A 16,993-nucleotide genomic window follows, 5' to 3' on the forward strand; every position below is an offset into this window, starting at 1 on the left:
CAATCATCTTTGTATTCTGGAGTGCTAGCACAAAGTCTTGACTGTAGGGCAAGTGCACAATGTCAATATAATAAATTTTTGATGAAGGATTTTTAAAATTTAGCTGTGACTTATTTTACAAGGCTCTCTATTGTCTAATATGTTGTGTGTTAGCCAAGCCAGATTGTTCCTTTGTTGTTTTCTGAAAGCACTCCATGATTTTTGTTATTATGTCCATGTGGAACCTCTGCCTGAAATTCAACCTCTCTTTCTTTGCCACCAACCGCAGCCTTCTCTTTTACCCCTGTGCCATATCCTAGCACAATGTCTGACATATACTTGGCATTAAACAAATACTTGTTGAAATCCTGCCCTTCTTTCTAGCCTCATCTGATCTGTACCAGCTTCATAAAATCTCCTTTATCCCACCCCCACTCCCAAACCAGATAGGTGTTTCTGGCCTTGATAACCCCATTGTATCCATTCAGTGCCATTTATAGTGACAATGAACTTGATGCTGTCCCCCTTACAACTGTTGCATGATTCGAAGTCAATTAGTGTCCCAAATTTAGGCCTATTTCAGGTCACATTGGGGTAAAAAGGGAAGAATAGTATATTCCACTGAGGATGTTGAGATCAGATTATCAAGGGTCTTAATTTAATATTAGGGATTCTGGATATCCTGTAGAAAACAAGGATCCATTGGAAACATGAAGCAGAGGCAAGATCTGATTTAATCCTTGTGTTCGGAAGATAATCTGGGAGGTCCCTGTTTTACTTACCCTTGCTGCTAGATTAGAAATTCCTTTGCACCAGAGGACATCCTGATTCTATAATCTCTAAATATCCAGAGTTAGCTCAATGGAATTGAATTCACTAGTTAATTAACTCTTTTAACAGAAGCCAGCTCAAACCAGAAAGAAAATGGAATATTAAAGAATTGTTACAGGAAAAGAACCCCAAGGTGGCTTCTCTCTTTGATTTTAAGTCAAAGTAGGATTTTAACAGAAAACTGTATTTTCTAATGTTGAAAAATGATACAATAACAATCACAGTCATTGCATCATGATTAATTGGTTCTAGTGAATCAGTGAAAGTGGGAAAACATTCATCTTAAATAGAGGTTTGTCTACTATTGTATTTTTGGAAGAAGAAATTAGTTTTGAGTAAAATTACAGACCAACCGAAACAGTATTATAAGAAAACAAAAGTTTGATAACCTGACAAGTAAAGAGAAGCTTAAAAAAAAAAAGGCCTTCCCTTAGTTATAAAACCTTTAAAGCCCTTCAGAATAATGTCTTCCATTATATACAGAGAAGTGATCAGTGCATTGGAAATAGTAATTTAATAACCTAAAAAAAGAGCACTTTTAAAGAGAGATTCAGGCAGAGGTGATGGCTACCTGTAGGGCATTTTATGGTAGAATCCTGATGCTCATAAAGAAGATACTAAGAGGATTAAAGCATGGATAGAGAGGAGGGAAGCAAAAGCCAATAGTCTTGGTGGGTATGTTTTGAAATTGGCTTGAGATAGAGATATCAGTGCCCAACCCCTTACTGTTTGCTCAAATCTCTTATTGACAAGTAAACCCTTTCCCACAGAGAGAAATTTGGAACATATAATCCCTATTAGTAAGGTGGGAGATAGGTATAACCCTGACAATTATAACCTGTTGCTCTTTTATCCATTTCTAAAAAAGATTTGGAGTCTACAACAATGAACTATTTGGCAAATACATCTTCAACAGTTCTGTATTGTTACTTAGATTGGCAGCATTTTTCGATTGCCTCAGTTTAAGGGCAATAAAATTATGTTTCCATAAAATGGATGAAATTTAAACTTCATGTTAGATAATGTAAAGAAAAAAAATCATATGCCTGATTATGGGAAAATATTTCAGAAAAATGGACACTTCAATGTTTGGCAAGTCATATATTTTGAAAAATGGAAAAGGAAATGTATTTTGATCTTTTACTTTCAGTGATCCTTGCCTTTCAGTATGAGCAGACATCATCAGGACATTAGTGACAACTTTCAGTATGAAAACAGAAAGAAAATACCACATTGTAATTTTAGAATTATGGCCTAGTTATTACAAGTTAACTAGTGAAGTCCGCAGACGTGGATGCTAGCAGAATATATTATTCTGTATTGCACAAAGGAGGCTGGGAAAGGCAAACAAGTCTTTACTGTCGTGTTTCTTTGGAGAGCAAGTCAGTCAGAAATAATATTTTCTACAAATAATTTGTATTGGGGGAAATACAAAATTTTAATTCAAAATTTGAACTGATAACCATTAGGAGAGGATACAGGACTTTAAATAAAACCCCAAATCCCTTTCATATTTTTAAATCAATAGTTAGATGCTAGTTAGAGACTGCTTACCTAGATCTTAAAGTTGTCTAATTTGGTTGCATCATTATGTGCTCACTGATATTTTCTGCTTTTAGACTGCTTCAGTTTTGTCTTTAGAGAGGGTGTGGATTGATCAGAGAATGGAAACAATAAGAGTGAACATCAGAGACAGGAAGAAAGAGATTTTAGAATATTTCTTTTAGTTGTGATTTTAATTTATAGATCGAATTATTTTACTTGGCTCTAAATTCTCTAGCAAAAGTATAAAATTTCTACATAACAAACAAATTGTTTGGAATGGAGATTGTGATTAACCTATGAGCTTCTCCTTTCACAAAAACTTTTATTGTTTTGCATTTTGTTCCTTAATAGATCTGTAAGACAAGACAAGCAGTTCCCCTATTGTTTTGAATTTGTACAGGAATATTGAAGCCTACTCCACTTTCATTAGTGAATTGGGAAAATTAAATTAAACAAGTTTTAACTGGCCCAGCATGTGTACACTTCATTTTTATCACTGGCAGCTTCTCTATCAGCACAGCTTATTCAGACAAGCAATATCATAGTGGTCATTTAAAGGGAACTGTGTAAGTAGGTATCCAAAAGAATGAGAGAATTTCCCGTTTTGTTTCTCAATAGGACTTAAAGGATGTTCTAATGGCATGGATTTAGAAATCAGTCTCAACATAGATGCGTTTGCATGCACACACCTGTACATGCTCACATGTGTGCACGGGCACACACCAAACACACATACAGAGTGTATTATGTCAGAGCACTTTTGTTTTTCAGAATTCCAATTTTCACAGTTTGTTTTTTCATCTGCCCCACCTTCACAAATATTTGGTCTAAAGCTAAACAATTGGATCAAATTAAAAAGAAAAAAGAAATTAAGTTATGAATGAAGGGAAATTTAATGATCATTGTCAGTTTTAGATGTTCTCAGACTTGGCAGGATTTTTTCTCTATGTAACATGAAATGCAGCTGAGTTAGTAGCCCTGACTGTGTCTTGTCTATGTAGAATCACTTGGGAACTGTCCAGCAAACTATCTCTCAAAGAACAGCATGGTGTTGGTACTGGGTGCCAACCCAAGACAGACACAAAAGACCCCTCTGCTCTTCACCAATAAGCCAACTGTTAAAAGATTAAACCATGTTGTGGAGATAACAAGAATTTAGGCGCTGGCAGCAGGTGCTGTACAAAGAAGCAGTTGGCAGTGTGTTCCTTCTGTCTGACTAATTCCAGTCAAAACAATCTTCTTCCCAGTTGCAGGGGAGAGTTTTGAGTGTGATGGCAACTTGAAGTTAGGAGGTGGGGTGAGAGTGTTACTTTAAATGCTGAGTCCTGTGGTGGACGGATTAGTAGAATATGGTGTATCATTGTTGAGAAACTGCGGGCGATTCCCCTCCTGAATCCAGCCACAATTGGCTAGCTGGGGGATAGACAATCAAAGAACTATAAGTCAAATCTGCTTACATGGTGGGGTTGCTGTATTCCTAAAATTTTATTTTCACATAAAGGGGACATATAACATTTTCTTCTTTTGAGAAGTAATGCTCTTTCATTATAGAATAATTACCATACATATTAGTTCTACCCTTTTGTTATTGCCTGATCACACTTGAAAAATTTTATCTTTTAAATTATAATTTAATTTTCATATTTTAAAAAGTCATTTGCCACACAACAAATAGCTAGTATTTAATGCCAACTCAGACTTTTCAGTGTTAGAAAATAATTTTGATTGTTATTGAAGCAACATCATTTATTGGGTTTAAAGCAGAAAATCATGTTACCATAATCCTATACAGATAAATATTTGTACTTACAAACTTAGCATGATTACTCAGGAAAATGTGCATGTAAGTTAGGAGATAAAGTGTTAAATTTGAATAGAATTTCTACAGTTGACACAAATACCTATTAATTTGAGAATCACGTCTAAGTGAAAAAAGTTAGAAAGTACACCATAACTTTGACCTGCGTAGTCTGATAACAAACACAGATGCAGGGTCTCCCCAATCAGTCCCCTCCTTTCCTTTTGCACAACTATCACTAAAGTCTCAACTCATAGCCTTTTATTCTTAAGAGATTGTGTGGGCTCCCAACTGTTCTCCTTGCCTTTGATATTTCCATTCTGCAACCCATTATGTCTACCCTTTGCCATATCAACCTACTAGAATTTGCCATAATCCAGTCAGTCCCTCCAGCTTAAAAGGGTTCACTGGCTTCCTACCACGGTCTAACTCCATAGCCTTACACTCGACACTTTCTACAGTTTGCCCAACTTTATTTTTTGAGCCTATCAAAAAAAAATCCTAAGATATATTGATTATACATCCTTGCCTTTACTTGGAATATCTTTATATTCTTTATTATTTCTGTCAATCTGTTTTTATCCTTTAAGATCCAATCCTGATATTTCTTCTTTCAAGACACTCCACTTTTAAAAAATATATATTTTATTAATTTTCCACAGAGAGGAAGGGAGAGGAATAGAGAGTTAGAAACGTCGATGAGAGAGAAACATCGACCAGCTGCCTCCTGCACACCCCCTACCGGGGATGTGCCCCCAACCAATGTACATGCCCTTGACAGAATTGAACCTGGGACCTTCCAGTCTGCAGACCGACGCTCTATCCACTGAGCCAAACCAGTTTCGGCGAGACAGTCCACTTTTTGTTGCTCCAGTAGAAATGACCCCTACCATTGTTTGAATACTAGATTACTATTTATTCATCCATATAGAGCTTAACATGAAATTGTGTGTGTGTGTGTGTGTGTGTGTGTGTGTGCGCGCGCGCGCATGTGTATTATTGCCTCTACTATTGTGAGTTTCTTTAGGGCAGGAAAAATACAAGTGAGGCAAAAGTAATTTTACATTTGAGAGTATACAAAACACAGAGTTTATTCATGAATTATTATTTATTAATTATTGTATTATTTTCCATATGAACAACTGTAAATCTACTTTTACCCTACCCTGTATTTTATAATTTCACACACCACACAGTCTGGGACCTTGGCTATCAGAACCAGTGCTCAAAAACTATCAGTTGAATTGAATCAAGTGGGATTGAACACTACTGTTTCAAAAGAGCCCTTCTCAATTGGAAACATGATGTTCCAGGGTAACTTATTTTGGGTAAGTGTATTGAGGAAGGTTAACCTTCAGCATCTGTTAAAAATGCGTAATTATTCTCCTGGTACAGGTGGATTCCAGTATTGTCCTTCACGCCTCGGTTTCCATTGGAAAGTGGGGTTCCTCAGGTAGTGAAGAGAGCAACAGATCTCAGATGGCGCCATCGACCCCTTGGCCTGCAGCCAGTGTGTGGCTGATCATGAAGGTACCTGAGAGTGTCTGTTGTTTCTAGTGACCTCCTGTGCTGGCTGGTTTACCATGTGCTCACCTGATCCTCATGCACACAAGCATGCAAGTGAAAGTGTGATCAATTGCTGGCTGTACAAATGCTCTTTCTCTGCACTTGGGTTGTCTATTACAGAGGAACTCTGTAGATCTCCTTGAGCATTCAGTCCACTTTTAAATGTGCTGATTTGTTCATACTCCAGGGTATATCTACACCCAGCATAGAGTTTATGTATAGTCCATAGACTTGCCATTTTCCTGAGATTTGTCTGAATGTCACTTGCTTCCACTCTCAGTCTTCACTGTTGTGCTTCATGGAGCCTGGCAGATGAGCACCATGTACTGATTGCATGTGGTCTTTGTAAGGATAGTTTTATAAGAAATCCCTGAGCACAAAATGTGAACAATGCTTAACAGATTTATACCTGTGTGTTAGCATGAAATTTTTACTTTATTATTTTACTTTTGGATCTAACTTAAATTGAGAGCATATAATCACCCTCCCCTTCTCTCTTACTGTTGAAATATGTTTTGTAATTGCCACCAAATATTTATGTCTGGAAAGAGATGCCATAGCCTGTATCTACCCTTCCTGTGTCTCCCTCCGTTCCTCACTGTGGATAAATTTTGCTTCCTCTTAGCACTTCTGCGGGTGCAGAGTCAGCAGGGAAGTTTGCTGCTAGTTTGGGGTGGGGGAGAGGAGCTCGAAACTACTTTCTCAATGAAATCTTAAATTGCCCTTACTTATTATTTCTAGTTTCCCAAGGAGTTCAAAACAAATATATAGAATAATTATAGCATAAAGGTACTAAGAAATAGTATTCATTTTATATAATAAGGCATAATGAGATTAGATGAGATATTTCCTAAATATGTTTCCAACTTGGAGACTTGAAGTATTAGCCCTTTTAAAGTTGTATTTTGTGTCTGATTAAATAATAATAATGCCTGCCATTTTATTAAACATCTGCTATATGTTAGTCATCATATACACACTTATCTCATTTACAAACTGCAGATTTTCATTATTTAGCTGAGAGAAACTGAGTCTAGTAAGGGTAAAAGAAGGTTTCTTGGTCTCTCTAGATTCAAAACATGTGTCTTTTCACTGTAATATGGGACACTGCTCTATACTTGACCAGCTATGAGCATGAGGGTAGTGTTTCAGTTTTACCACTGCACTGAACACCTTATCACCCATTGGACCCATAGATATGGAAGGTTCTTTCCTAGATCTTCTATTTTGTAATTCTCTGCTGTTTCTAGAAGTTTGTTTGTGATATTCAAAATATATATCTGGGGAGAGTTACTTAGCTGCTCTGAGCCACCATTTCCTCATCTATAAAATGAAGTTAGTTATATGAGAAGGCATGTTTGAGATTCAAGCATAGTGTCTAGTAGATAAAAAGTGCTTAATAAATGGTGAGTCTTTTTCTTACCCCCAGCCATTTCCTTTCTATAACATTATCAAATGAGCATTCCATTCAGTGCCTATATTAGAACCAAATTAAAAATGTTTTCTTAAGTCATCATATATTTCTTTCCCACACCACAAAACATTAAGAAATAAGTTACATGCAAAAAAAGAAAACAATTTTGAAAATGTTTTTAGATTGAATATTTTTCCTTATTTATGTATTTATTTATTTAAATATATTTGTATTGATTTCAGAGAAGAAGGGAGAGGGAGAGAAAGAAACATCAAAGATGAGAGGGAATCATTGATGGGCTGCCTCTTGCATGCTCCCTTACTGGGACTAGAGTCTGCAATACAGGCACATGTCCTTGACCGGAATGGAACCCAGGATCCTTCGGTCTGCAGGCTAATGCTCTGTCCACTGAACCAAACCAGCTTGGGCTTTTTTTTAAGTATATTTTTTACCTGTAAAAATAGAGAATTTTGTATGCCACAAATTTTCAAATGTGTAAGTGGATTCCTTAGTTGTTGTCACTTATTTAAAATGTGTTGATTCACTGAGAAAATTGTTACATGGACATTCAAACAACATTCCCATCAATTTCCTTATTAGAGAATTTCAACACTTAAAATAAATGCAGCTGACAAGTCATCTGAAAATGTTTAACCCGTGATAGTTACATGGACATTCAAACAACATTCCCATCAATTTCCTTATTAGAGAATTTCAACACTTAAAACAAATGCAGCTGACAAGTCATCTGAAAATGTTTAACCCGTGATATTTAGACCCAGAGCAAGGCTTTACCTTGTGTGAAGGCTAAGAATTTGTTTCTATCTTCAGTTCACTGCACCTTTTTTCTTTTCTTTTCTGTGCATGCATATTTTGAGGAAGTGCTGTAGTTATAACTACAAGAAGTGACATGTGATGGACCCCCAATCGCTGCACTGTGAAATATGCACAGAAAAGAAGGACAAATGAAGATATCAAGACCTGTTTTATTTTGCGCTGAACTATAAAATGCCACCCTTGTCGGACAGGGAAGATCACTGATTCTGAGCACGGCTCACTGATCACTAAGTTGTGGGTAGTGTTTCACTTTCAGCAACTGTTAATATCCGGGGTTATCCAGGCATAATGACCTCACTATTTGTGACACATTGTTGAATTTTCTGGTTCTTTTAACTTATTTAGACCTGTCTCCCCTCTCTATTCATTGGCAGACTGGAATGATCTTGAGCCGAGCCATAACTCAGGGCTGCCTAGCTATTGGCCATCCAATCAGAGTCAAGGCCACTGAGGGAACATCACTGGAAGGATATAAATTAATCCTCCAGAAAAGGTAATACTTCTGCGTTACTTACCTCAAAACAGTAAATGTTTCTTCCAAGATTTATGAGCAGTCAAATCATGCTACTTAGATGAAATATTCATTAGGTGTTTAAATTTATCTTCATAACATGATATTAATTTTTCTAATCTGAAATAACCTTGAAAACATATCCCACCCAGTTTGGTAGTGATTCTTAGACATTTTAAACAGCAAAATGTTGTCCTTCAACATGTACCTATGATGCAAACAAGCTACTGCTTTATCTGTAATTATTTAACTCATTTCTTTATTTCTATTTTGATTGATAATTAAAAAATTTAATGTCCTATGTGTACTCCTATCCTTTCTCCATCTTCTAAATATAAAATAGTGAACTGTAAAAGAAAAATTAAGGAGACAAGATACTGATGGCTCGTAAAGCACTTAAAATGCCCTTTCTGTTTTTTTGTTTGTTTGTTTGTTTGTTTGTTTGTTTTGTCCTTTACTCAGATGTGAGATTTAAAAAATTAAAATAAAAAATAAAATTTAAAAATTTAAGAAGAAACTTGATTTATACTCAGCAGTTTAGAAATATTGTTTCATGTTCATTTATCTTCTATTAAACCCTGTTGTACTTCTGAACTTAGAAAGCTACTCCTAGATGGATAGGCAGTAGGTTTGTGCTTAGGGCGAAGCCAGTAAAACTAGCCCAGCCACTATACAGAAGGGAAGTTTTCTCTAATATGTAAAACAGATTGTACAACAGATATTAGAATATCACATCATGATCAGGAATGTGATCTGCAGAGTAGATTCACATGTATAAATTCTGGCTATACCAGGTACTCTAACAAAAATTAATTTCTGAGCCCCACACCATTCTAATTTCTTTATATTATACTGTCACATTTAACCCTCACAACAACCGGAGAAGGCATATATTATTATTATCTTTACAGTTGAGGAAATTGAATCATAGAGAAGTCAGTCATTTACTCAAGGTCGAACCTACCAAGGGGCTCGGCAGGAATGCAAACCTAAGCAGTCAGGCTCTACAACTTATTCTTAGCCACAACATTACAATGCCTGTATGCCAAAGTCTAGTCAGACAATTGCCAATTAGTGTCAAGCATAGTAGCAGATATCTTAGTGGATAAGTAGTATACATTCATTGAGAAACAGGTAAAGGGGAGAGGGAGGTATTAGCTTGGCAGCATACAAACGAGCCAGTGCTAGTAGCATTCTAAACACACAGTTCCCAGGGAAGGATTAGCAAACTCAAATCAAGTCTCAGGTTGATGTGGTGCTGATGTGGAATGGGTAACAAGATTCCTGCAGCAGAATCAGTACTATAAACTGGAGACATATTAAGGATCAATGTATGATGATAATGACAAGGCCAAACCATGAGACATGGGGCCACAGAGGCTTTAGCTCATTTAGTTCATGGTTATAACAAACAGAAAAATTAGTCAATTGTAACTGACCCAGAAATTATATAGATTATAGAATTAATATACAAGAAATTGAAACAGTTATTATAACTGCATTCCACATATTTAGAAAGCTAAGGAAAAGATTAAACATATTAAGTAGAGATATGGAAGATATACAAGATTCAAATCCAATTTCTAGAATGAAAATGCCAATGAATAAAATGAAAAACATATGACTGATGGCAGATTAGACATTGTGGAAGAAAATATTAATGAACTTGAAAAGAAAACAATAGAAACTATTCATAATGAAAGCCACAGAGAAAAATTGGGGGGGGGGGGGGGAAATGACCAAAATATCAGTGATATGTGAGAAACTTTATATTGTATGTCAATTCTTTCTCAATAGTTTTATTTAAAAAGAGCAAAACAAAACAAAACTAAGAAAATAAAACAAACAAAAAATGAAAACGATGGGTAAGGAGTGACTGTTACCGGGAAATGGTGAGGAATGACTACTCTCGGTGGGAGAGTTATCAGTGGACTAGCTGAACTGGCAGGTGTTAGGAAAGGTTTCACAGATCCCTGGATGAACATGCTCTTTATGCCCAGGGCTCTCCATGGGCTAACTGGATACTAAAACCGATGCTGATGTGGTCTCAACCCACTGAAGTTCACATGCTACTCTGGCCAGGATTGCCATAGAACTGGGTGGGACTGAAGCCTCAAACTGGATGTCCTTGTTGCCTATGGAGATTAGAGCATGTGCAAGGAAAGAGATTATTTTAAAAAATTAAAAGTGTAGTTTTATTTGAAAATCTCTATTGATAAGAAAGGATGTGGTTTACTTTAGAAAGGAAGGAAAGAAGAGAGGGGGAGAGAGGGAGAACTGGGCAGTAGAAAGGGAGGATCCCTATGCAAATGAGGATCATTTGCCTTTGTATTAATGCAACTGGCCTTTTTTTTGAAAAACAAAATCTACTGTAAGATGGAGACAAGATAGCAGAAGATTGGGAAAACTAGGGGTTCTCATGAACTGTGAAGCTACCTCACTCTGGATATATGCTTTCAAATATGTTTATCTGTCCCTCAGCACCTGGAGTGCCTGTATGACATTTATTTTTAACATAACCCTATTTCATTATAAACAATAATAAGTATCCTCATGTCCCCAGCAGCTGCTGGAGACAAATTTTCTTTTCTTCTCCTAAGTAGTATAATGTAATTTTCACAAAAGCTATGAATCAAGACATGGCCCTTTATATGCTAAAAATAATAGAACTAGCACTTAAAGTAGCAACATGACAACTCACAAAGAATATTATAAACAGATCATGCCTCATTAGTTCAGTTATGTCTCATTTAGTGTCACTCATCTTATTCTTATTCAATATATCAAGTGCTTGCAGATATTTGTATTTTTAGTATTTTTCTGTGATGTACATCTGACCATAAGTGAATGAAAAACAGAACAATGATGTCATTACCAAGATAATCTGAAAGTGATAAACTTCAAAATCAAAGATATTTTTCCTCCAAAAGTTTTTTGGTCATCTTATAAACAAACCAAAGAACTAAAGTTCTTCTTCAGACCACCATTAAATCTTAATTTTGCTTAATTTTTAAAGAATGTGGGTATGTAGAATCTGACCTGTAGTATCTATAATAATAAAAGCGTAATATGCTAATTAAACCAGACAGCCAAACGACTTTCTAAACGTCCTTCTGGACGAAGCCAGGGCTGCAAGGGCCGAGCCCCTTGCATGAATTTTTTGCATCAGGCCTCTAGTTAAATTCATAAACTAATTAAAGCAACATACACACATTCATGCACAGAGGTTAAATTAAACTAAATATTAGAGAACCATGGATTTTGTTTGGCCTGCACATTATTATATTTTTTGAATTCGTTGTAAGCCTATAGACATAGGGAGATTTCACACAAAAATACAAATTTCATTTTTTTTTTCTTAAAAAAAAATAAGAATGGGATGCAATGGACTTTCATTCTCTCATGGCACCAGTCATGCAGGAACATATTCGCCATTTAGATAGAACATATACCCTCTGGTTTGCTCTATTCTCTACCATTCCCAATTGCCACCCTCACACTAGCTTTAGCCTGCTTTATTAGTTTCTATTACCTGTCTGGTAATCTTTACTGTTTTTCTTATTTCAATGTTAAACTTTCAGTTATACTCTTTTTGTTCTACTTCTCTCTCCCCTCCCCCACTTAGGTCTTGCTAAAAATAGAGTGATAATTGGCCAACATTAATCTAAACTAGATTAAACAAATGGTTCTCTAAGGAACCATTGGATACAATGAACAAGTGTGTCTGTAACGTTAAGTGTGAAGAGAGAAAGACAAGTAAGCAGATAGGACATCATCAGGTATTCAAAGAGATTGAAATCATCTCATTAGTCAAGTCTTAAAGTTTAAGAGTTAGTTTAAACCAGAGTGGTAGACTCTATCAAATACATAATGTCGGAAGGACTGTTTGCCATACAGTGGACTTCAAAGTAATATTCAAACATGTAGATGATGCCATCAGAAATGTTAACATCACATAGAAAATTGCCCACATTTCATTTCACAATGTGTGCTTTGATGGATGAAATTTCTTTCCGCTCTTACCATGTTAAGAATCATGGAGTAGAAATCCCTTTTCCCCAGTCTCTGTGGATCCTACTTTCGTTCCGGAAAGCATTGGAGGACACCAGAGCCATTTGACTCTGGTTGGGAATGTGGATTTGTAATTGTGAAACATGGTGATCATCCTTCTTATAGTCAATTGAGAAACGATGAGTACTAGCCTGTGAAATTTCCCGCAAACTGAGCTGTGCTCATGGAATGCCTTCTTGCTTATACCCTCTGACAAACAGAATATTTCAAAGGAATGTTTTCTTGGGCATTAATTAATATTGTTATAATCATAAATTTTCGTTCTGGATCCTAGACATCTTTTAAAGGTTATTTTTTTCCCTTTATTAATTACAAAATACAAAGATCTCTAGGAAGATGAACCTCTCCCAGCACCTCTCACCCCACCCAATGCTGAAATTGAGCAACCATTACATTTGTCTCAAGCCTGAGAATGCGATTTCACTCACATCCAGTTTCCTTGTAAACTGGATGTGAGTGAAAAGCACATATGCACTGGAACAGTTTGGGACTGCTGCCTTCCCTGGTTCTTCCCAAGTCAGAGAGCCCCTTGCTTTAGAACAGAGCAGTACCTGCCACCACCTATTCTCAACCATTAATGTTCCTGTCAAAACTCAGAGGCAGTAGGAAAAGTCTTGTTTAACATCCCATTACACTTAATTTAATTCATTTGTCCTACTTTTGCAAGGTTTCTAAATATTAATGAATACCTGATTAGTTAATTTAAGTATGACTAGCTTCATCTCATTTTAGTTTTTCTTTCTTAGATTTAGCTCAGAAAATTTCATGTTTCTTAATAAAATTTTCTGGTCATTTCAGAAACAGGTGCCTAAGGTTTCTAATTTTCCATCACAAAAAAAAAAAAAAAAAAAAAAAAAAAAAAAAAAAAAAAAAAAAAAAAAAAGCCAAAACTGGTTTGCTCAGTGGTAGAGCGTCAGTCTGCAAACTAAAAGGTCCCAGGTTCGATTCTGGTCAAGGGCATGTACATTGGTTGCGGGCACAACCCCAGTAGGAGGTGTGCAAGAGGCAGCTGGTCGATGTTTCTCTCTCATCGACGTTTCTAGCTCTCTATCCCTCTCTCTTCTTCTCTGTAAAAAAATCAATAAAATATTTTTTTAAAAGATTTTTTTTCTCCATCCCATTTTCTTACTCATTATACTTAATTCAGGCTCTTTCTATCTCAATAACAGTATTTTTTTTTGGGGGGGGGGGGGGGTGGGGGCAGAGATTTCTATGATATTCTTAGCAATTCTATTCTCCAAAATTCTTAATTACTATTGCCATTGGTGATACACACACAAACATTCCCTTTCTCCCTCCGTCCCCCCCTCGCCCCAACACACACACACACACACACACACACACACACACACACACACAGACTACATAGCACTGTGTGTACCAAAGGAATTGGTGGTCTTAGAAGAGGCTTTACCTACTGAGGTGGCAGTGATGATGGAATGGTAGAATCCGTGGGAGAGTGTGGGCTGTCCTCTGGCCAGGTGATATGGAAAATGATGTTTTTATTTGAAAGCTAGAAAATGTTTCAATGAGGAGAAAAGTTGCCAATATCTAATTATATTTTCATTATAGACATAAAGAAAATGATTCTCAGAAGTGGGTGTTTGGAACTGATGGCTGCATTTATTCTAAGGTAAGGGCTTTGTAAGCCACAGCTTTTCTTCCTAAGTTTTTCCCGTTCCAGATTTGTATAAAGTGCACTATCTATTGTTGAGAGTGAAAAAATGCTTTTTTGCACAGATGATTTTACTCTGTGCCTAGAAGTTTATAATTTAATTTAATGTAATACTTTCCTCTGAGGTTTTGTTTGACTTTAAAACACTAATTTTCCAAAGCCAAAAATAATTTTCTATAATTTATTGCTGTGAAACCACCCAGCATGTCAGGGCCTCAGTTTTCTTTCTTTTATCTTAATTTATTTATTTTTTTGAGATATAACTCATATATAATATTGTATATATTGTACAAAATATTGGTTTGTTACAAGTATGTATTGCCATATGATTACCACCAGAGCATTAGCTAACACCTCAGTTATGTCTCATAATTACCACTTCTTTTTGAGGTAAAATTAAGATCTACTCTCTTAACAATTTCAATTATAAGTTTGAAGTCATAATACAATATTATTGGCCATAAACACTATGCTGTGCATTAGATCTCCAGAGCTTACTTATCTACTAATTGCAAGTTTATATCTTTAAACAACATCACCCCAATTTCCTACCCTCCTGGTAACTCCCAGTCTTCTCTCTGTTTCTATGAGTTTGGCTTTTTTAGATCCTACACCTAAATGATATCATACAGTATTTGTTTTTCTCTGTCTGACTTATCTTACTTAGCATAATATTCTCCAGTGCCATCCATGTTGTCAAAAATGGCAGGCCTTTTCCCTCATAGCTGCATCACGCATTATTTTGTGTTTTATACATATTATTTTAAAGAAAATTTTTATTCTATAAATTTTAATGTCACATTCCCAAACACAATCGCTGATTTCTTAAATTTTAAAGTTATTTTAGATTCACAGAGCAAAGCTATTTTCATGAGTCATTTCATTCTTGTAGAGGTTTAGAAATTGTAATTAGATCTAAATATAGTCAGATTCACAACTATATCCATCTAGTTAAGGCTAAAATGGAGGATAATTTGATAATTATTTGCAGCTGGTTCATAAATGGAGCTCATTTCATTAATTTTAAAAAAAATTACTGCTTCAGGATATTAATAACTAATCTTGGCTCTACCACTTAGCTGTGTAGCCTTAGGCAAATCATTTAGCCTTTCTGAACTTCACATTCATTGTCTACAAAATAGAGATATTCATACTAACATTTTGAGTATTTGGCACAGATTCTGGCCTATCAATAGATTCTGGCATATTGATTCTAGCTAATCAATAATTTGTAGCTATTTATAATAATAATAATAATGAACAAATTTAAACACAGTAGTGAACTCAATTGCTGTTTTTACTTGGATAATTTTTTCTTTTGTTTGTTTATTTTTAATGTTAACAATCCCTCTATTTATTGGCAAAATGATAAAGTTAAATTACTTCCTTTATACAAACTACCAGTTTCAGCTAAATTAAATATTTAAACTTAAACATGGAACCATAAAATATTTAAAAGAAATATTTTGAAGAAAGCTTGGATTCAAGTATTAACCCACAGTAGATATCTTTATGAGCATGCAAACAAAGATAGAATCCATAAAGGAAAAGACTAATAGCTTTGAGTATATAAAAATATTTTAAAACTTCTAAATCTAAAATAGCAAAAGTAAGTATAGAAATATGGCAAATAGGGAAATCTTTGCAATATAAATGTGAGAAAATTGAATAATATTCAATACTTAATGTAGTAGAATAAGTCTGTTGTAACAATAGAAAAGGATAAATACTTCAATAGAAAAATAAGCAAAGGACATTAAAAGGAAATATATGACAGAAGAAAACTCAAAATAGCCAAACCAAATAAAAAAGTTCAGCCTTGGCAAGAACATACAATAGGATAAATACAGTCCATTCAACAATGTGTTGGGAAATTGGACACATATGTGCAAAAAACTGAAACTATACCACTTTCTTACACTATATACAAGAATAAACTCAAAATGGATTAAAGATTTAAAGGTAAGACTTGAAACAACAAAACTCCTAGAAGAAAACATAGGCAATAAAATATTTGGCATTTCTCGTAGCAATATTTCTTTGGACATATATCCATGGGTAAGGAAAACAAAAGAAAAAATTAACAAATGGGACTACATCAAACTAAAAGTTTTTGCAGAGCAAAGGAAACCACCAACAAAAACAAAATGACAACCTACTGAATAGGAGGAGATATTTGCCAATAGCACATACAATAAGGGATTAATATCCAAAATTTATAAAGATCTCTTATAACTCAACACCATAAAAACAAACAATCAAATTAAAAAGTGGGCAGAGGTGCTGAATAGACATTTCTTTAAAGAGAAAGATGGCCAACAGGCATATGAAAAGATGCTCAACATTACTAATCAATACAGAGATGCAAATTATTTCTTTATCATATAATTGGTGTCATACAGTTTATAGCCTTTTCAGGTTGGCTTTTTTAAAAATATATTTTTATTCATTTCAGAAAGGGAGAGGGAGAGAGATAAAAACATCAATGATAAGAATCATTGGTCTGCTGCCTCTTATAGGCCCCACTGGGGATCGAGTCTACAATCCAGGCATGTGCCCTTGACCAGAACCAAGCCCAGGACCCTTTAAGTCTGCAGGCCAACGCTCTATCCAGTGAGCCAAATCAGTGAGGGCCAGGCTGCCTTTTTTTTTTTTTTTTTTTTTTTACTTAGTAATATGCATTTAAGGTTTTGAAGTCCCTTACAACTTTGACATGCACATTTAGTTGTACATTTTCTAACAAAATTTAGTTATTCAATATCACTA

General features: G+C 35.3%; 1 protein-coding gene across 1 annotated transcript in view; it reads left to right on the forward strand.

The window, feature by feature from the left end:
* The window catches only part of DCDC1 (doublecortin domain containing 1), a 274,158-nt gene that overhangs the window by 136,456 nt on the left and 120,709 nt on the right, over positions 1-16,993 (forward strand). The window contains exons 14-16 of the mRNA XM_045577759.1: positions 5,549-5,683; positions 8,345-8,463; positions 14,125-14,185. Coding sequence (XP_045433715.1) covers positions 5,549-5,683; positions 8,345-8,463; positions 14,125-14,185 — 315 coding nt within the window. The remainder of the gene's footprint in view (positions 1-5,548; positions 5,684-8,344; positions 8,464-14,124; positions 14,186-16,993) is intronic.

This window comes from Pipistrellus kuhlii, unplaced genomic scaffold, assembly GCF_014108245.1.
Source record: "Pipistrellus kuhlii isolate mPipKuh1 unplaced genomic scaffold, mPipKuh1.p scaffold_m20_p_9, whole genome shotgun sequence".
Lineage (NCBI taxonomy): Eukaryota > Metazoa > Chordata > Mammalia > Chiroptera > Vespertilionidae > Pipistrellus > Pipistrellus kuhlii.